The following is a 19,669-nucleotide window of genomic DNA, read 5'->3' on the forward strand; positions in this document are numbered from 1 at the left end:
AGGAGAAAACATCCCAGCTCCATTCTGGCACCCGATGCCCAAACGTCCAACGCGGCCATACTACACAAGATGGGTTCCATCAGCTGCAGGTACGATAAAAAACATCTTATCCTGATGTTAAAGTTACCTTTATTGAACTAAACTTCTTATCTGCAAAATTGGTGACATTCATTTTCTCAAAACTCAAATCTTCAGACACATAAATTAGTATTGCTGCTGCTGATGATGATCATCTAAGATAAGAATGATGATATATATGTGTAGCTATGGTAACATTGCTGTATCATGGCCACCAGAAATTATTTGAATAAAGGAAACAAATACAATAGGATCAGTCACTGAGGTTAATTCGTACATCTTCACAGTAAACCTTTCACCTTACAATAAACCAACTTACTTTCGTAGCGACTTAATTTTGTAACCTCATGCTTTCCGGTAACTACTTTTTCACCGCAATTTACGTTCATGATTTAGAGTCTTACACTTCTACTATCACCAAGCTTGACACTTTTTCATGGCAAACATAACTAACTTTATTGTGGTGATTGATTTCGCAATATCTACTGCAAATCAACTTCCTTTCAATTTTGCAATCCAAATAAATTTGTGAAAGTTAATCTTCGTGAATTGAAATCTTCCACCATTCTTTCACAATTAAATTCAAATGTATTGCTATTCAATCTTAAATCTGTTTGAATTAATCTCCATGAAAATATCTTGAAACGGAAATTGCAAAATTTAGTAGCTGCGAAAAAACTGGTTTACAATATTTTCCTGCAAGATATATGTGAAATTAAATCGCACACAAAAACAAGTCAGTTTACAGTATCTGGGTATGATAGTAGGTTTACTTCTGTCGTAGCTAGGTCACAAAATCCTTTCTCAATCATCAAAAGTCCTACACCATTTGTACTTCAGCCACTTCCTATAACTTCGCTGTGGACCGATACCATCCCCTGATGGCCAAGAAGGGCTACCTACCGACCCCATTCCTAGACATGATGGGACACCCGAGGGACTTCAACTGGGGTCCACTAGAGGACGAGGAATTCAATGGTAAGAGGAATTATGAATTGGTATTTAGGAAATGTAGAAATTTCGAGTCATGTTTATATATATACTGTTGCCTGTGATAAAAAATCTGAATATGTTTTCATTGGTGATTGTTTCACATGCATTTTGCCAAAGCTTTAGATACCAACATACACTTCATCTTTAGAAAATTGTATTCATTAATTTCTACCACAATAGGCGGTGTTATTCAATTCTCAGGACAGAGAATAAACACCGCAGCTGTTAATGAAGAATTGATTTATACAACATGTGGTATAAACTCTGTACGCATTCTGATTGGTTGACACGGTGAACTTTGACCAAACTACTTATTTCTCAGTGTCACGTCAACATTGTCAACGTCATCAATAATCAGATGATGTCATTCTATGTTGTGATCGCCGCTTGAAGCTTTGTGTATATGGTCAATTTCTGTGGGTTATAGTTATTGAGTACAATTTAGTTAAAATCCAGACATATTACCACAATAAACCTTGGTACCTCTGGGATGCGAGGTTGAAACTCGTATTGGACAACTTAATTGTCTAAACGTGGCATGTCCAATAAAACCTATCCAATGTCTATTCCATGTTAGCAAATTCTGATACAATCAAATTTATCATCGATCACCTAGCTGATCCAACCTATAATTTCTAAAGATATAGTTTTCTGTTCTTTCATTGTATAACTATAACTCATGATTTGTTTGTAGAAAACCTACGATATATGCGGGTACCAAGTACAGCTAGGGCGCGGAACTATTCCTATCATATGAGTCGGACAAATACCACCGCAGGATCGATTCCAACACGCCACTCAAACAAAATGTGAAGAGGGAAGCCATCTGTATTGTTACTATGGTTACCAGTATAAGCTGTCTATGGCAAACAAAGCCAAATATTTTATGTTGTCATAGCAACAACCAAAACCGTCTTTGGACTATTTTCTGTGATATGAATAGAAATAAATTCACCAAGAATTTTTACCATAACAACACCACATTTTAAATAAGCTTTTTATCATCAGGTAGTTGCCATGGCAACCACAAAACCAAGTAGTGTTTTTGTTGCGATGACAATTGATACCATGTCCGTTTTCCACTTTTTTCGTAGCACTTACAGATCATGGCCTAAGGAAGTTAATTTGGCAGTTTTAAAAGAAATATATTTCGGAAATGATTAATTCATCGTTTTTAAGTATTACATAAGAATATATACCTATATGGTATGTATATATTGCTTTGATTAGTTTATTGAATGTCTAGTATGTAAAAAGTGCTTTGGTTATATGTGAAATAGATGACAAATTATTGTGCCATTTGTTTGCCAGATAATGTGAAGGGATTTGGATATCTTGCGTATATACATGTATATGTACTTTAATGAAAAATGTAAATGTACTTAAATTAAATGTATATTTAGGGAACAATTAAAAAAAAAAAGAAAATATCATAATTCCCTTTCCTGTAATGGAGAGCCTTAAACATATTATCAATATATCCACATAATTGATGTCTTCTATTTCAATTGTTTATGAACAATTTGTGGAAGATTTTATGAAATAAAGTTCAGTTTTTATTGGTTGTGCTAGACTAATTAATGAGGATAGCCCTTTAGGATTTATTGCTTTGTAAATGTACAGGACAGCATACCAATGTATGACTGGAAGTTAAAACTACGGAAAGCAAGGGAAATAATCTTGCATGATTCTCCAGGTTTTTTTTGTGTTTACAGAGTTATCTACCCTGGACAAATTACCTGAAGATATAGTTATACTAATGTCATGATATTTATAAACCTAGGTGCAGAAATCAAATTGATTTCTTAACATAATATTTTGCTTATATATATATATTAAGACAGAAACAGACAGATTTTTATAAGGAGAAACATTTTCATACATTTTTTTTGTATACAGGTAGAAATTTCTCGTTAACACTGATACCTGTTATCTTATAAGCCATCATGCCTTTGTAGGATATAGAACAAATGTTTATTTATTTCACCTGTTTTAGCCTGCATTTTTTTTAGAAATAATTTGAACCGTTTGATTATTTTTTGTACAGGGTAAACTGATAAAGATTGAAATTGCCTTATAATTTTTCAATTTTGATGAATACATATACGTAAATCAAGTTATTTGAAAGCTTCCTTAATATACTACAAGCTTCGAAGGGGATAATGCCTTGTACCAATTTTACTGTAAAAGAAAGAAAGATTTTGAAAAAGTATTAGAAAACGCTAGTTTGAAAATGAAATTTGGTTTGAACTTTGAAGTGGATTTTGTCAAATAGTTTAAGTTTAGGAGATACAAATGTACATGTATAACTGTTACCTGTATTGTTATTAGTAGAGTTTTCGACTGTCCATGTTTTAAGAATCTGTGTTTTTCATGGTTTAAATTGTTTCATTTCCATTGACTGTGTTTACCAGTGTATTTTTCATCATCAGATATAAATTTTGTATAGCGAAATTGATTGAATCTCTCATCTTTTTGCTCTGACCATTTCTATTGTTTAAGTACTAGCTATTTTTCTACTGTCCATTTAACTGAAAACATTTTTATTTACACTTTGAGAGCATTTGCTATACGTCGGCTATTCTCGAGTACAAAATCACAAATCCGTCCACTTTTGTACAATCTTACCTATTAATTGACTGTGATAAATGTTTTACAACAAATGCTTCCCTCCGTCACAATGGAATGATCAATTGTGAATTAATGGAACAATCCATTGTGAATTTGAAGGGTGAGCAAGTTTAAACGTGAGTTTGATCATTGAATGTATTCATCGCTAGATTGATGTTTCAATTAATTAAAAAAAATATTGTCAATTAAATTCTGTTGTCTTAAAAGAAATGTTATTAAATAGAAATATTTATTGAGTTTTTGTGTGTCTGTTTTTTGTCTGAAAAAATATATACAAAGTTTTTGTGTATTAGAGTTACTTCCCTTAGGTTAATTCCTTCAGGTAGTGGGCCTTTAAGCAACAACAAAATAGCTATATACATATCGCTGGGCTGCAGTGACTGAGGAGTGAAAATTTATTCCACAATCCTACCACCTGCCTTCCCACTTTTGCTAGCATGTTTAAATTTTCCTTGTTGTAGTTGCTGGATTCCGACTGTAGATTATAATGCAAGGGTTATGAGAGACCAAAATGACGTGGGTAAAGTACAATGACTTGTCGATAAGTCCACAGTGAGTGCTTCTGTGATTTGTGTGGCAAAATACGACGTCACAGTCACTGGAAGTGAAACTGTGATTGACACTAAATCATATTTCAGCCATGTTGTTTTATATCTTTTTAACATATTAATCCAGCTTCTGTCACCTCTAAAACCATGCTCAAAATCCTTAAATGATCCTGGCTGTTATTTGCACATCAAACCACAATATCAGTAAGTACTTGAAATCACTCGGATTCATGGACTTACTTCCCGTTGTACGACTGAGTTATATATACATTAAATGAGTTTCTGGCAAGTATTTCCTTTCACAGTAACAAAATAACAAACAAATTTTCAAATTTAGCAAATTTTTTAATTGTTTTATTATTTTTAGATGATCTTAAGCACTTTTTAAAATTTTCATTTTGCATGGATTTTTAATTATTATCTATATACAACACATTTTTCATATTTCAACCTATCCATACATATATATGTCTACCATAAGGACGTATATATATAACAACTTTATCTTACACACAAAATATATACAACACTATCTACAACAAAAGCTGGCACAATAAGCGCTAATTAAACACATGTTGATTAAAAAAATATACCAAACATAAGTATAGTATATATAAGCTATATATTAAGCATCACAGATTTGCAAAACGAGAAATTTGCCAAGTCCATCGGCAGAGTGTAAATATATCTATGTATATATATACGGTAATGTATTTTATATCAAAAACCACTTGCTAACCCCCATATCACAATATCGAATATTCCAAATGACAGTGCTCATCTTGGAAAGGGAAGGTTTCATTTCTGAAATAGGGGATGACCAGGTCATTTTTGGATCTAACATAATGAAGTAAGTTTACTACACATGTACACTATCGAGAAACAGTGTTGCATAAAATTATTTCCTTAAAGAGAAAAGTTTTTAATTGCACATATTCAAATGAAACACTAATAGACAGACAATCTGATATTTTGTTGCAAAAAGTTTATACTTACAGTAATGGTTTTATAATTAAATGATAATTGATTTCTTTACTTCATCAAATATTGATGAAAAGTGTTTCAAATATCTTAAGTATGAAACAATTTGAATCCATCCCAAACACATTTAGCAGTTCAGGCAGGAAACTCTGATCTTTCACAACTTTATAAATATTCAAATCTGATAGTGTCACTGTCAATTAATACAAACATATATATATACACATTATTTGAGTATAAGTAATTTGCAGGGAAAAACAGTTAAATACATTATGCACATCACACAATAGGCTGATAACACAATAGATTCATGGAAAACAAGAGATCGACAAATTGAAGAAATACAAAGATCACAATGAAAACTACACAGGGCGAATATTGCTGGTTTTAACTGAAAAGCAGAAAATCAAATCAAAATGAATTGTTGTGACAAAAATAAACTGTTACGCTTATATTGCCATTTAGCTGTTTGACCTTGAGAATTTCTTGAAAATAAATTTGTCGATTGTAAAACTGAAATATTTAATTTTCAAGAATAACTATAGTGTTAAAATAAGGATGTAATTTGGGGAAGTTAGTCCATATGCTAAATATAATTGTCACAAGTCATTGGCATATTTCCTGATCGACAGGTTTGCATATAATTAACATAAGATTGAGACATGACGATAAATATAATGTGGTGACCACACCATGAGACTGATATGTATGATAAAGACAGCCTGTTAATGCTGACTCACAAGAATGCCTCCTCACACGATTAAAACGACAATTTAGTCAAAGAAAGCATCAAAATTCAATGCCCCGTCAGCTGGCAAAAAACCAACTTAATTTTGTGATGATCTAATTTTGTGTTTTCACACATCACAATTTTTTAAACATTATTTAACTTTGCAAACAAGACTTATTAGGTTCTACTTTTCCTTTAATAAAAAAATTCCCCGACAATTTATTTTGGTAATTTTTAATTGCATGTGTTGATATGTGAATATTAACAATCTCGCGCGAAAATAAGTTTGTTTACATTTTAAGTATTAACATTAGACAGTTAAAGTGTATGATATAAGTAATGCTTTTATCTTCTTCACATTTCTAATTAATCTGATACATACATAGCTAATATACCTCATGATATATCTCAAAAACTTTACCTGAATCAACAATTTAATAACAAAAACTGGAGGGTTATAATTTGGACCTGGATCTTGACCAATACTTCCTGAATAACTAAAAAATCTAGAATCTAAACATCTAGAAAATGCCATCTTAAGTGATAAAGGAGTAAGACTTCTCTGGTGAACAAAAAACCAAGAGTTGCCTCCCCTACAGGAACTCTCTTAAAGTCTAATAAGAATTTGCAAACAAATGTTCAAAGCTGAATGTCAAGGTCATGCTTTTTAACAATGCTAATCTTCAAGGTTGCGCTGCCTTTTAAAATAATCACATGTAAAAACAAAAATATTTAAGCTCTTACAAATCAACAGAATAGGCACTCAAAATGATAGCAATTCTATGAGAGTTCACAAATGAGCAGAACAACTGGATGCTTCAAGCTCTGGAAACTCATATTTTTGGCCCTGCAGAATTGATTTAACACAAGCTGACTGATATGCCGTTCTGCTAAGTAGACATTTTATGATTTAATGTATGACTGACAACAGAGATATTTAGGCGTTTTCTGTGTCTTCATTCAAAGAATTATGATTAAAGAATGTAATTAGCTTGTTAACACTAATTACCAAAGCAGAAAACACATGGCAAACAGATTGCAAGAAAACATACAGATAATTAAGACGCTTTATCAATTATTTTAAGAATGTTGGATTTCCAACAAAATATTGAGTATAAAGTCTGGAAGCACTGTATTTTGAATAAAAAAACAAAACTTTGAAGCAAAACATTGCTGAAATCTTAATCTCAATAAGCTTATCCAAATATTTCCGAGTTTTCCAATCGTCTTCCTGTATACACTATGGAAGAGTGATCTTCCCTTATAAAAGTTTGAAACTTTACACAGTTGCTTCCTTTTGTAGAGAGAGACGCGAGTGGAATCCCATATTTTCCTCCATTTATAAGAAATGTGTTGTACGAGACGAAACTCCGTAAAGAGATGATAATTGTAGTCTATGATATGAGATTGGATTTCTCTAGAAAAGATCAACGTCTTTTTTAAGTTGATGCTGTTGCCACATCGGAAGTGCATAAAATGCATCTTTTGTCATTCCTAGTGTCTCTTCGAATTCCTCGTCAATCAAGTATTTTTCCAGTTTCAAAGGATCCACTCCCTCTGGTAGAGGGCGCTCTTGCAGTTCAGCGAATGTGTAACAGGCTTTGGTCATTTTCTCGAGAATTTCTTGCAAGGAAACCATCTCCCCTTCAGTTTTACCATCCTGTAAACGATAAACAATGCCTCAGTATTTCAATGACTTTTGTGTTTGCCCCTGAACCTTTGACCTCACCACCTATCTTTTTTATCTTGCCATCTTGCACCTTTGACCTTTCTCTCTGAACTTGTGACCTAGCTAATTCCCTGAACATTTGACCTTACCCCCTGAACTTACACTGAGATTGATCCCTTTTGCCTTGCCCCCTGAACTTGTGACCTTGATCCGTGAACTTACCCTGAGATTGATCCCTTTGACACTGTTATCTACCTCCCAGTAGGGAAATAAATTAGTAAAACATGGTGGCTCCAGTCCTGCGTGTACGGCGTAGGCACAGGGTGGATTGTCCGAGTCCTTCTCTGTAACATAACAGGAAAATGTATAACATTAAATGGTTACACACTCACACAATGAGATGGCTGTCATGTAGGATATATACAACAAAACACCTTAACAATCAGCAAATAATGAATATGTCTTTAAGCAAAGATCCAATCACCTTGATATTAAATATAAATTGATCACAAAACTCATTTCAATTCATTACAAAACTAATACTTTTATCATATGATAAGGACAAACAATACTTTATCAAAATATGACAAAAACTGGTTTTCCACTTTTTTATATGAAACAATATTAAAAATGAAAATCTTGAAATTCTCAAATGACACAAAAACTTTAGATCCATATATCCTGGCTATTGAAGTCCTTTTCCTGTCTTACCTCTGCAGTAGAGAAGAACTGTATCTATTGCACATCTACGGTCAACATTAAACCTAGCCAGAGCTGACCCAGTAATGACGTTGTCCACCTCTGCGTCCCCCTCCGGCCACCAGCCGTGCCATAGATACACAGTATGGTGGTCATCTACCAGGAACAGACCTGTAACCAACCAACAGGATAGTAATTATAAACAGTTGCTACACAGCATTAACAAAAGTATGTCCATCCCTAAAAACACATTTGACTACTCTGATTCAAAGGCTGGAATAGTTCATTATTAATTTCCAGTGGTCAATGAGTTTACCAGTTTATGGTATAAACCAAGTGAAAACAGTGATCATGTAATTCTTACATAAATATTAAATGAAATCAAATTTACTCCTTATAGAAGTTGATTTACCCACATGTACATATTGCTGTATGTATTTGGTCCTTTTACACCAAACACTAATTTTCATCATAGTGAACTTATCATCCATCAAGTCTTAATAAAGAATTACGTCGAGCTTGTTTTGGGAAAATTTTTATAAGGGGAGATAGCTGACCTGGTTGGGAGGCCTTGTAGAGGTCCGACTGTAAGAAGGGATAGGAGGAGACTAGATCTGGGGTCCGAGAAGGGTTCTGGATTTCATGAACTTCAAACATCCCGGACACACTGGACATGTGGAAAAGTCTGACCGAATGGTTGAAAGGTCTGCGATCTGTAAGATACAAAAGAGAGCATTCAGGATAAAGATATAAACGCAAATTAAAGAGAATAAACTTTAGGATAAAGAATACTGGTTATGATGCTAAAGCTTTACATTTTATTGAAACTATGACATTATGGAGAAACTTTACATTCAAACGAAACACGTACCTGACAGTAATGAATGATATGAAGTTCTATCCTCATCAGCTGACCCCATGATCTTAAGGAAATCATCCCTTTCAGAGCCTTCCTCCATCTCTATCACATAAATCTCAGCCTTTTCATGGAGACCAACTTCTAAAGGACACCTGTTATACAAAGTCATACATATTTATGAAGTAGTTGAGTTTATACGGCTAGTGTTCAAATTAGGGTTGCTATTTTAATTCCCAGTACAAACTGTGTGGATGTCAAGATAAACGAGAAATCCCAGCCGGATCTTGGAACACACCAAAGAATGATCTATATCTGACAATTGACCTTAGACAAATGCTAGAAATTAAACAACATAAACCTCTGATGTTGTTATTATTTCTTTGGGTCAATAAATCCAGTTATTGACCTCAGCAAAATGCTGATATGATTGAATCACATGGTTGATCACATGACTTACTTGTCTTTGAGGTTGTCCACAGCAGTTTTAGCGAGGGACCGGACATGGTCCGGAGATTTAGCACCGTGCCATATATACAGAAGACCGCTGTTTATATTGAGAAGAATAAAAGAAGATCGACTTCGTAAACATTCCATACCAGCTCGAACCTCCATTAAACATGCCTCATTTTTACAGTCATTACGAACACAGTAAAATCGCCAGGAACCCTGGGTATTTGTTTCCTCTTCTTCACGTTTACCCTTGTGTATCATCATCTTGCCTCCAAATAGATTGAGGAAAGCCGGCATCTCTTTGGCCTCATCAACACGGATCTGAAGATCAGCAACAAAACATATATATTTAGAGAAATTTTCAACAAAGGCTATTTACAATAGAAAATTTTAAATGAACATTTTTTCTTTCACAATTTGCCTGCATAATCCTTATTTTATCTGTTTTTTTTTGTATTTTGAAATTTTGCAAAACGTTCAATTTTGAGCAATTGTAAAACTATTAATTCACTTTTATTTTAGTTTACAGAGTTTGAATATATATACAAATAAGTAAGTGGTGATTATTTATGCCATCCTATGTCATTTGACACTCAGTATAAGCTTAGGAATAATTTCCCATTTTTTTCCCTTCTTTAACAGCTGATTAATCCTACCTGAGGCCCTCGTTCCTCGTCCAGTTCAACAGTCATGAGGGCTGATGCCCCTTTCTCATTGATCGTAGAATTACGTCCCTGCCAGAAGAAGTAAGCACACCTCTCTCGTCCAACTTGTGACCGCCTCGACTGGGTTCCTTTTAGACCCTTTGTACCTGTAAAACAACACATTATCAAATTCATAAAGTTTATGCAACAAGTGTAGCATTTAGTAAGGAAAGCATGAATGCTCATAAACATAAGCTAAATAAGGCTTGATGGTTATCACAGTTGCAATTCTGAAATTGGAAGATACCTGGTAACTTGTTTTCTAATACTTGACCTTGGGTTTCATTTGAATGAAATGTGAGGCAACATCTACATTGTATTAAGAATCTGAATGCATGCTCTTTGTTCATTTAAACTATAACTGAAATATTTTTTCCAGTAAAATCATGACCTGTTTTTCTTTTCTATCTGAGCAATGAAGCTATTTGAAACTAATTTCCCACCGCAGCCACCTAATATTGCACCAATACTGACTATCAAGAATGAACAAATCTGGGAAGAACTGTGGACAACTATTATAAAACCTTTGATATGAAATGAAGGTAGTATAAATCGGCGCCATTAGAGAGACAATGAGTTAAAAGGTGAGGCATCAACTTCAGATCCAGATAGATGAAAGTGTGAGCTGTATATCAAAATCTCAGGTGTGAGTGAAACATAAATAACAAAGCTAATGCAAAGAAGATAATTACCTGCTTGGGTAATCATGTACTGCCATCGCACCACATACGTGTCGCCATCGTGGAACTGTCCGAAGCTCAGATCAGGCATCTTGAAGTGGTCGTACTCAAGGACATGCCAGACTGTCACACCCAAAGTAACAATACTCTGTTCCCTGGTAAAGCCTTCCATGTCCTCAAACCTGATATTATCACCAAAACTATGATTAGTCTAAACAGATTAAATTTAGTGTTAAAATAATGATCGGAGTTTAATGTTAGAGAGTACAAATAATAAATTTCTTTACAATAGTTTTATTTTGAAATGCCCCCTACCTCCATATGAATGGACAGGACAGGACAAAGGAGGGCAGCACAGGACAAGAGTTACCTGGACACTACAGTAAAACCTTCCTTATAAACCCCCTCTGTAAAATGACCACCTCCATTATAAGACCATTTTCAATTTCAGCACAATTTGACTGGTGTATAAAGACCACTTGGCTATCATTAACACCAGATTTTCTCTGTCCGGCTTTGAGAATCTTTATAGACAAGTATGTCTGAATATGCTTAAGACATGGCCATATCAAATTCATATAATATGTTTGACACCAGATATGTTAGGTTATATAAGTTTTTACCATTGCACTCCTCGCCCGACGTGTGAACCCTCCAGCAGTAGAGACACAGGTTTGGTGTCCACAGGTATCATCAGTTTGGCATCGTATGGCTTCAGTTCTACTAGATCCACCTGATAATACACAAATAAAACTCCATTAGAGCGATCGTACAAGACAATATACTGATCATAACCCACTAAATCAGCAAAAAAGGGAAAATGTACAGTTTTTGTGTATTCCTTTTGGTTGTGTATTGTATAACTTGTCTAAAGCAAATTTCAATTTAACAGTGCAGATAACCATTAATCTATCAGTCCACTTAAACATTCCTCAATGTTTATAAAGGAATTTCCAAATGCTTGCTATTTTGCCCATCTACCAAGATACTCGTAGTTTATTTACGATTTATTCCTTACCTTATTGCCAGAAAGGTCTGTTTGACTTTTACACTTAATGAGTCGGGAGTTATCTGGCCAATCAGAGAACTTCTCTTTAAACAGAACAGTTTCCATGTTCTGGTTGACCTTGCCGAACAATGCCCAAGATGGCCGCACAGAATTCTTCATTGGTAGTCCACCTTCTTCTTCAACTGCTCAGAAAAGAAAATCGCAAAAAGATCAATTTTAAAACCATCATATTTCTTTGTGAAGTTGAATAGGAAACAACTTAATTTTTTTGCATAACATGACTAACTAAAAAGTAAACATTTGGTTTATATTCCATATTTTCATATTACAAAGTTATCTGCCCTTGTGGGTATTGATTGTAACATCACATGTTTCCGAGCATAAATGTCATACTTTTCAGAGAAAATGATGCGAGTTTCACTCACAAAATAATGACATCAAAAGGAAGATAAATATAATAAGCAAAGACGAAATAAAAGGATCAATGCAACTGGTCGGTACTGTTGTGGATAAAAAATTTGGTAACAAATCTAAAATCCTTATCTGGGAATAATACAGAAATTTGTTCTGAAACTTTAAAATCATATAGCCACCAGCAACTACAAACACAATACACAATCAAAATTAAAAGATTTCTTTTATTAATTTTCTTGAAATAATCAACCCAACTTACGTTTTAGACAGAGTGGGTTAATTGCACAGCTACTGTAGTCGTAACCTTTGTCCCAGAGTTGACGGGCCAGCTTCACCGCGAGTTTACGCTGGTCTGGTTTGACAGCCTTTCCTTGCCAGATGTAAAATTCTGTGCCGTAGTCAAAGATTAGGACCTGTCAAACAAAACAGGGTATTATATACTATATTACAGTCAAAAATTGCCTTAGCGACCTTCTGAATTCAGCGACCTTCTGTCTTAAACGACCTAAATTATTCCTCCTAGCAAAAATTACTATATATAATCTATCTGTATTAAACGACCGTCTGTCTTATGCGACAAGCGACCATACTTTTAGGATCCAACGACACTCGATGTTCTGTATTTAACGACCCAAATCACACATGCATTTGTCTTCTATTCATATGTAAAACCAAGCCAGTTAACTATCCTGTAGGGTTTCCAACCCAGCCCCATTAAGACAAGACAAAAGAGCTATCCATATGGCTTGGTTATGTACACGAGGTGTTCACTTTGACATAAATTAGTACTTATTCATGCATGAAGTCTCCCGGCTTCGGTACCGATGGCCGAAGCCGTCTGCATGTCCGAACTGGATATTGCAAGGAAAATGTGCTATTTATTCACGATGTTTGTGATAAAAATCAAGAATAATCACTTCCAAAACCAACTAAAAAATGATGAACAATGATTTACTCACATAAGAATGACATGAATGTAGAAATATGGTACTGAAAATGTATCAGTGTAGCTAAGCATGATGACAGCCATTTTGGGAGATAGTAACAGAGGAGTCGGAAATAGCTGATTTCCGGATTTTTTTAAAATCATTTTTTTTCACACTATTTTTTTTCTTCATTTTTTTATCTATAAAATAAATGAATAAAATGATGAAAGAAAATAAAAAAAAAACATTAAAAATTTTTTTTCTTTTTTTTTTTTCTGCTTTTAAATACATTGTAATTTTGTAGCTAATTATGATATATAAGTGGTAGGCATAAACAAATATTTGTTTTAGAAATTTTTAAACTTATTCATGAATGAAAACAGAAAGATAAATAAAAAAATAAATAGATAATTGAAAAATAAAAGTGCCTGAAATTAAATACATAATTAAAAGATGTATTAGATTATGTGATATATTATATATTTAATAATTTCCTATTATTTTGACTGTTTTTAGTACAACAAAACTGTCAAAACATGTCCCACTATATACATTGATACATGTATTTAATTGTTTCGAAAGGGGTGATTCAATTAAGAGACCAACTGTCATATGTGACCTATTTTTCAATCTCCTTTGGAAGGTCTCTTAAAACAATTTTGACTGTATATTATTTAAGCATTGAAGTCACTATTTTTTAATTTCATCGGGGTATGAAAGAAATTTTATTTGCAAACTGTGTGAATCCGCGTAGCGGATTCTCACAAAAGTTTGCAAACAAAATTCATTTTTTTGTGATTAATTTTCCAGGCTACTTTATAAAATGAAATACGTTTACACGTACGATGCCATTGATTTTTCCAAGGGGTTATTTTTGGCAAATCAATATGAAAAGTAAATGTTTCTATTGTGACGTCACAATAACGTCAGATTTCCGAGCCATTCCCGAATTTTTTTCATCGTGGAAAGCAAAAAATTAATAGACCAATCAGAGAGCCAGAAACAAAGAAAAAATAATTATACTATCATAAATGAAATAAAGTTTCTTTAACTAAGTTACTGACATGGCAAGTATCTTTTTTCTTTCAAATGTGGAATTTAAATAGAAATGCGTCTACCTCTACAAAACAAAACAAACAGCGTTGCAACAGGACAGAATTGGCGAACATTATGTGCTCCCATATGCTTTCATGGTGAGGCATTAAATCAAAATAAGAGAAATTAAAATATTTTTCCTATCACAAAATGAACCATTTTTGTCAACTTACCTCGTCTTTTTTAAGCATTTCATACTTGGGTACGGAGCCCCAGTATTCCTCGTAAGGTATGAGGGTGTTGTCCTTGAGACGATAGATCATGTTGGTCTCGACGATGTGGTTCTCGTACAGTTCATCCTCCTCGGTAGGGCCACCAGCTGTCAACATAAAGTATTAACATTGATAAACTAATGTGAAAGTTATCTTGATCCAAATGAAAACAGAGCTGCACGGCTGCAGTTCGTCCAGATTCAAATAAACAGCCAGGATCATTAAAGGATATGCCAGGTTTGATGATGGGAGTACCTGGAGAAAAAACTACCAACCAGCGGTCTGCCCCACATCGGAATTAAATTTGCGACTCAAAGGTGGAGGTAATATGTGGGGACATCTTGTATGACTCGCCAAAATGACAATAGAAAGGTGCACAACTAACCACTATACTAGTTTCATATGCAGAGTTTTACGAGAATTAATTTGGTTTGATATCCACTGTCACCTCAACGTGTCCTATTTCATGGAAGTCTTAAGTCTGAGGTTGTCTTCTACTTTGTGAAAATTACATCTACAGGGATGTAGTTAATGATTTTACCATATAATGTTACGCGTTTAATGCTTTACTTACGAGCTATTTCTTTCTGGCCTCCGAGCACGGCCCAGAATTGTTTGCCGGTACCGAGATGATGCCGAGCTTCCTCCACAGATCCTACGACGCTAGCTCCCTTACATCCCATATCCTTCTTCTGGACAATCATGGATGCCACATCTGCTGCCTGAAAAACCGCAAATATATACATTTAGGTAGAGTGAAAAATGGAGGCAAACTCTTGTGTTGGTCATCTCAAAATGATTGCAAAACATCAAAGTAGGGGTTATCTCGAAATGCATTTCACTGGTTCAGGGACTGTATCAACAGCATACTTACAATGATAAGAGAGCTTTACCATCCACGGTTTATATTAAAGTCCTTTATATTACTGTGACACCATAAAAACGTTCAATCTGAATGTAAAGTAATCTTACCTTAGCTTTCTCTATGACATTACAGTACTCTCCCACCCAGGTGAAGGCCTTGTCCGGGGTAATTAGCACATAACAGTCACCACTGTTTATCGACATGGCAACAGGCTCCACAAGTCGCGTCTGTACACGTCGTCGTCCTGACAAAACAAAGACAATGGTAGGTTTATTAACACATTTGTATTTCATAAAACACAAAGAACTAACTATGACTCTAAATTGCTCCTCTTCTGTCAACCTTCTAGCTAGATAATTTTGTTGTGCAAATAGATAGAGTGCCTTAGTAAAAACCTCTTTCTAAGGTCGATGGTCAATTTTAACAGACAGAATTGACTGTTTTACCATGTTGATATGTAAATAATGTTGCTGTAGTTATCTTTGGCAAGCTTTATTTAAAGAGATTAGGTATAATTGTCATGGTGATGTATATAAATTTACTATGGTGATATATAGTTGTCATGGTGATGTATATATATTTACTATGCTGACATATACAGTTTCCATGGTGATGCATCATGTTGCCATGGTGATGTATACTGTTCCAATAGTTACCTTTGACATGGAGCAGCATGAGATCTTTGTATGGTTCCAGCCGTGATGTACCACTCGTTGCCTGGTCTGCTGTTTTCCGTAGCGACACCTTGGAGAAGTTTTCCTTGCTGGCGAGTCCTGCAAGTGCTTCCTGGGCAAACCCAGCTTCTCTGGAAACTAGAAAAAGACAGGGAAATATTAACTCATTGACAACATTAAATTTGAAGAACATATACAACATGGTTAAAGCAAATCCATAGTTATAACATTTTACTTTTCATTCTTTTCATGGGTTCTTAGCGTTTTGCAAAGACCATGATTTACTGTACACTGTATTATGTTGGTTCAAACCACTTTTCACTATTGAAGTAGTATACTCTTTTTTACAATGAATTTTCAGATGACCTGGAGCTTAAAATATTTGTCTGTCTATAGAGAGTCTATCTTTAATGTTACTAATAAATAATTTGTTTTTTTATCACTTACATTGTGCTGTCTTCTGGCGCTTCAACTCCTGCTCCGCATAACCGACCTTGACCTCTTCATATTCAGATTTGACCTCCAAGTTCAAGGACATTGTCTTGAGAGGATTTTTACTGCGAGCTGTGTGCTTTCGTTTTGGTCTGATCTTTCTTGTTGTTTCCAAACTGTAAGTACAATGGAGAAAAGATATTTGGGTTATTGCGTGGAATAGACAAGAAGCTTGTATCTAAACATATTTGTTTGTACAGTCTGTCTGCTTCTTACAATCAGTTAATAAACAAACCTTTACCCCAGCATATGCAATAAAAACATAGTACTATAGTCTCTTGGTTATTAAGAAAAATTGTTTTTAATACACATGCATATTTGATACTTCATTATATGAAGGTCAAGTTCATTAATTTTAAAATAAACATAACTGTTCTACATCCCAGCATACTAGAGGACCATATAAGATATCTGGCTCTCAATGTTTTGGTTACAATGCAGGATGATACTCAAGGGAGATAATATTGGGAAAATGGTTGATCATAATAACTCAACCAAGATCTAACCTAAGGTGACCTCTAAAATTAACCTAAGGAACTTGTTTCATTACCTTCAACTTTGGAAACTATTGAATGTTTGCCAGCGGACGATCAAACAGTACCATTTTGTATATATGCCACAATATTTTCTCCGATATTGAATAGGTACAAGTGTGTTCAAGCACGAGACGTGGCTACATAATGCCTGGTGATTGGTCAGTTTGTATACTTACATATCATTGGCATCTATAAATATATCGTCGAATGTGTCCAGCTCAACTTCCACTTTCTCATTCTTTATGATCAATTCCGTAGATTTGGTGATGAAGAATGAGTCAAGGTCTTCCTGCTGAGGGATGCTGACCTTCACCGGCCCTTTCTCCTCTTCCACCTCCTCGGCCTTGATCTCCATGGCAACATCAACAACTGGAGGACCTACAAAAGGGAGATAATTAAAGATTGTTAAGATTATAGTAACAAAATTCGGTAAATCAAACCATTTTTTTTTTATAGTTCTTTTACAACTTCCGTAATCTAATACCCTGCCATAAGATTTCATTTCTTTGAATTTCGTTTCCTGAAATTTTCTGAAGTTACATCAAAGTAATAGTTTTCTTCGATGAATTCACTTTTTGATATGCATCAATTAAAACCATGATCAGGTAGCTGATCACAGTTCACTTGTGTTCCCAATACAACTTTCTGCATGCATGCTTTTTTGAAAATCTATTCTCCAAATTTATTCCATGGTAATTATCAATTTTCTTTATGCTGTCATTTGTTGTAACATGTAATTCTTAAATGCATGTCACATTTTTGTACAAAGATATTTTCAAAGAAAGGTTCTAAGAAAAAAGATCAAATGTATCTTGTATTTATATCTCAAATATTTCTTGTTGATTCTGTTACCATGACAACATTTCTATCTATGGACACAATATTTCCACAATCTGCCACTAAAAGGATGCAAACATGCCTACTAGTACTATATCTAAATACTACTCATATCAAAATCCACTAGTACCTCCAACTACATCTCAATACAAGACATACAAATATTGACAAATAAGTCTAATTTCTATGATACAAACTAATAGGAAATGATATATGCTGATAACTAACATATACAAATACATGTCATATAGATATATTCAACATAAATATACTTACATATGATATATTTACAAGATATATATGAGTACAATTTTTACATAATTTAAAAATTTTAAACTAGAAAAATAAATGTCCCATACAAGAATTCCTGGAATCTCAAAAATGCAGATTACTAAAACCTTACAATCAAAGTGTCAATCGTTGACAGATATCACCAAATAAACACAAAATTTACCTTGGTGTAAAAGAGGATATGTGTACAAGGGGAGGTAACTATGCACAAGGTGCTATTTTCGTCTAAAGGCATGGGATAATAGCAGTAAGTTCTACATCAGAGGAAATTTGGGGGATTCATTTGAAAGAGATAGATTTCGAACAAAGAACCGGGAAAAAAAAAAGAAAAAATAATTATAAAGCAAACATATTTGAAGGAATTGGAAGAAATCATGAAGAAGTTTGGGATGAAACTACAAAGGATCTTTATGGATAAGCGCTTTGTTTAATAATTCTCGGCAGGACAAACAAGGATAAAGGGAAAAGATGGTCGTAGTATTTGTTCAAAATATTTATTATCCAATTTTAATTATGCTTGTATTATTCACTGTACCTACATGCATTTTATAAGAAAATTGTTATCCTAAAAAAATCTTCCTGTTTTCATGAACTGTCACATTGTTGGTATGGATTAAGTCAGGCAATCCAAACTTTTGAAGTATCTTCATATGTGTAGTAAGTAATTTGAAGACAATAGCTCATGCAATTATTTATCATTTATCAAGTCCAGAAAACCTTTATTTGAAATGTTAGTTATTAATTTCATTCACAACATGACAGCAGTCATGCATCAATGAACAATATAATCATCATTCTTTTTAAAGTTTTAGGTTATGATTTCATTGACAAAGATTTCATGCTTTTTTACATTAGAGTTGCTTCCCTTGTAATCTTGATAAGATTTCGACTTAGATAAAATAAGATATGTTACTTTGGAAAATGTACCAGGTAAATGAAATTTGCATAAACGAAACATGAATTCATTCAACCCTGAAGACACATTTAAGCTGTTCTAAATCAAAGCCCAAACCAATCCATTATGAAATACATGTATATAACTTGTACGAGAACAGTTGTTCAGTATAAGAAATCTTTAAAGATAAAATGGATACTAAAGATTTCTTTCATCTTATCTGTAAGTCACAATTAGACTGATAGGCTATGACTTAATAATTATTTTGATCTATGTATCATCTTTAAGATTAACAACAAATACTGAGAAGCACAGGGACTTGATATATTCCTATGATCCAGAATAAGATAAAAATTATCCCGACTCTATATACGTAGAAGTTGCCTGAGAGTTGTGCCAAT

The 19,669-nt window shown here is 33.9% G+C and overlaps 2 protein-coding genes across 10 annotated transcripts in view; one reads left to right on the forward strand and one right to left on the reverse strand.

The window, feature by feature from the left end:
• LOC138310698 (inversin-like) overlaps positions 1 to 3,939 on the forward strand; it is a 108,209-nt gene extending 104,270 nt beyond the window's left edge. For all 3 annotated transcript variants that reach the window (XM_069252030.1, XM_069252028.1, XM_069252029.1), the window contains 3 exons: positions 3 to 89; positions 919 to 1,056; positions 1,766 to 3,939. In XM_069252030.1, coding sequence (XP_069108131.1) covers positions 3 to 89; positions 919 to 1,056; positions 1,766 to 1,884 — 344 coding nt within the window. In that variant the 3' untranslated portion in view covers positions 1,885 to 3,939. The remainder of the gene's footprint in view (positions 1 to 2; positions 90 to 918; positions 1,057 to 1,765) is intronic.
• A 635-nt stretch (positions 3,940 to 4,574) lies between these two features.
• LOC138310846 (serine-rich adhesin for platelets-like) overlaps positions 4,575 to 19,669 on the reverse strand; it is a 168,384-nt gene continuing 153,289 nt past the window's right edge. For all 7 annotated transcript variants that reach the window (XM_069252173.1, XM_069252172.1, XM_069252170.1 and 4 more), the window contains 17 exons: positions 17,422 to 17,623; positions 16,665 to 16,825; positions 16,200 to 16,355; positions 15,651 to 15,787; positions 15,253 to 15,400; positions 14,640 to 14,785; positions 12,705 to 12,858; positions 12,041 to 12,213; positions 11,646 to 11,755; positions 11,035 to 11,204; positions 10,295 to 10,449; positions 9,646 to 9,959; positions 9,201 to 9,340; positions 8,887 to 9,042; positions 8,342 to 8,500; positions 7,853 to 7,974; positions 4,575 to 7,621 (listed from right to left, as the gene is read on the reverse strand). In XM_069252173.1, coding sequence (XP_069108274.1) covers positions 7,379 to 7,621; positions 7,853 to 7,974; positions 8,342 to 8,500; positions 8,887 to 9,042; positions 9,201 to 9,340; positions 9,646 to 9,959; positions 10,295 to 10,449; positions 11,035 to 11,204; positions 11,646 to 11,755; positions 12,041 to 12,213; positions 12,705 to 12,858; positions 14,640 to 14,785; positions 15,253 to 15,400; positions 15,651 to 15,787; positions 16,200 to 16,355; positions 16,665 to 16,825; positions 17,422 to 17,623 — 2,846 coding nt within the window. In that variant the 3' untranslated portion in view covers positions 4,575 to 7,378. The remainder of the gene's footprint in view (positions 7,622 to 7,852; positions 7,975 to 8,341; positions 8,501 to 8,886; positions 9,043 to 9,200; positions 9,341 to 9,645; positions 9,960 to 10,294; positions 10,450 to 11,034; positions 11,205 to 11,645; positions 11,756 to 12,040; positions 12,214 to 12,704; positions 12,859 to 14,639; positions 14,786 to 15,252; positions 15,401 to 15,650; positions 15,788 to 16,199; positions 16,356 to 16,664; positions 16,826 to 17,421; positions 17,624 to 19,669) is intronic.

Source organism: Argopecten irradians, chromosome 16 (assembly GCF_041381155.1).
Source record: "Argopecten irradians isolate NY chromosome 16, Ai_NY, whole genome shotgun sequence".
Taxonomy (NCBI): domain Eukaryota; kingdom Metazoa; phylum Mollusca; class Bivalvia; order Pectinida; family Pectinidae; genus Argopecten; species Argopecten irradians.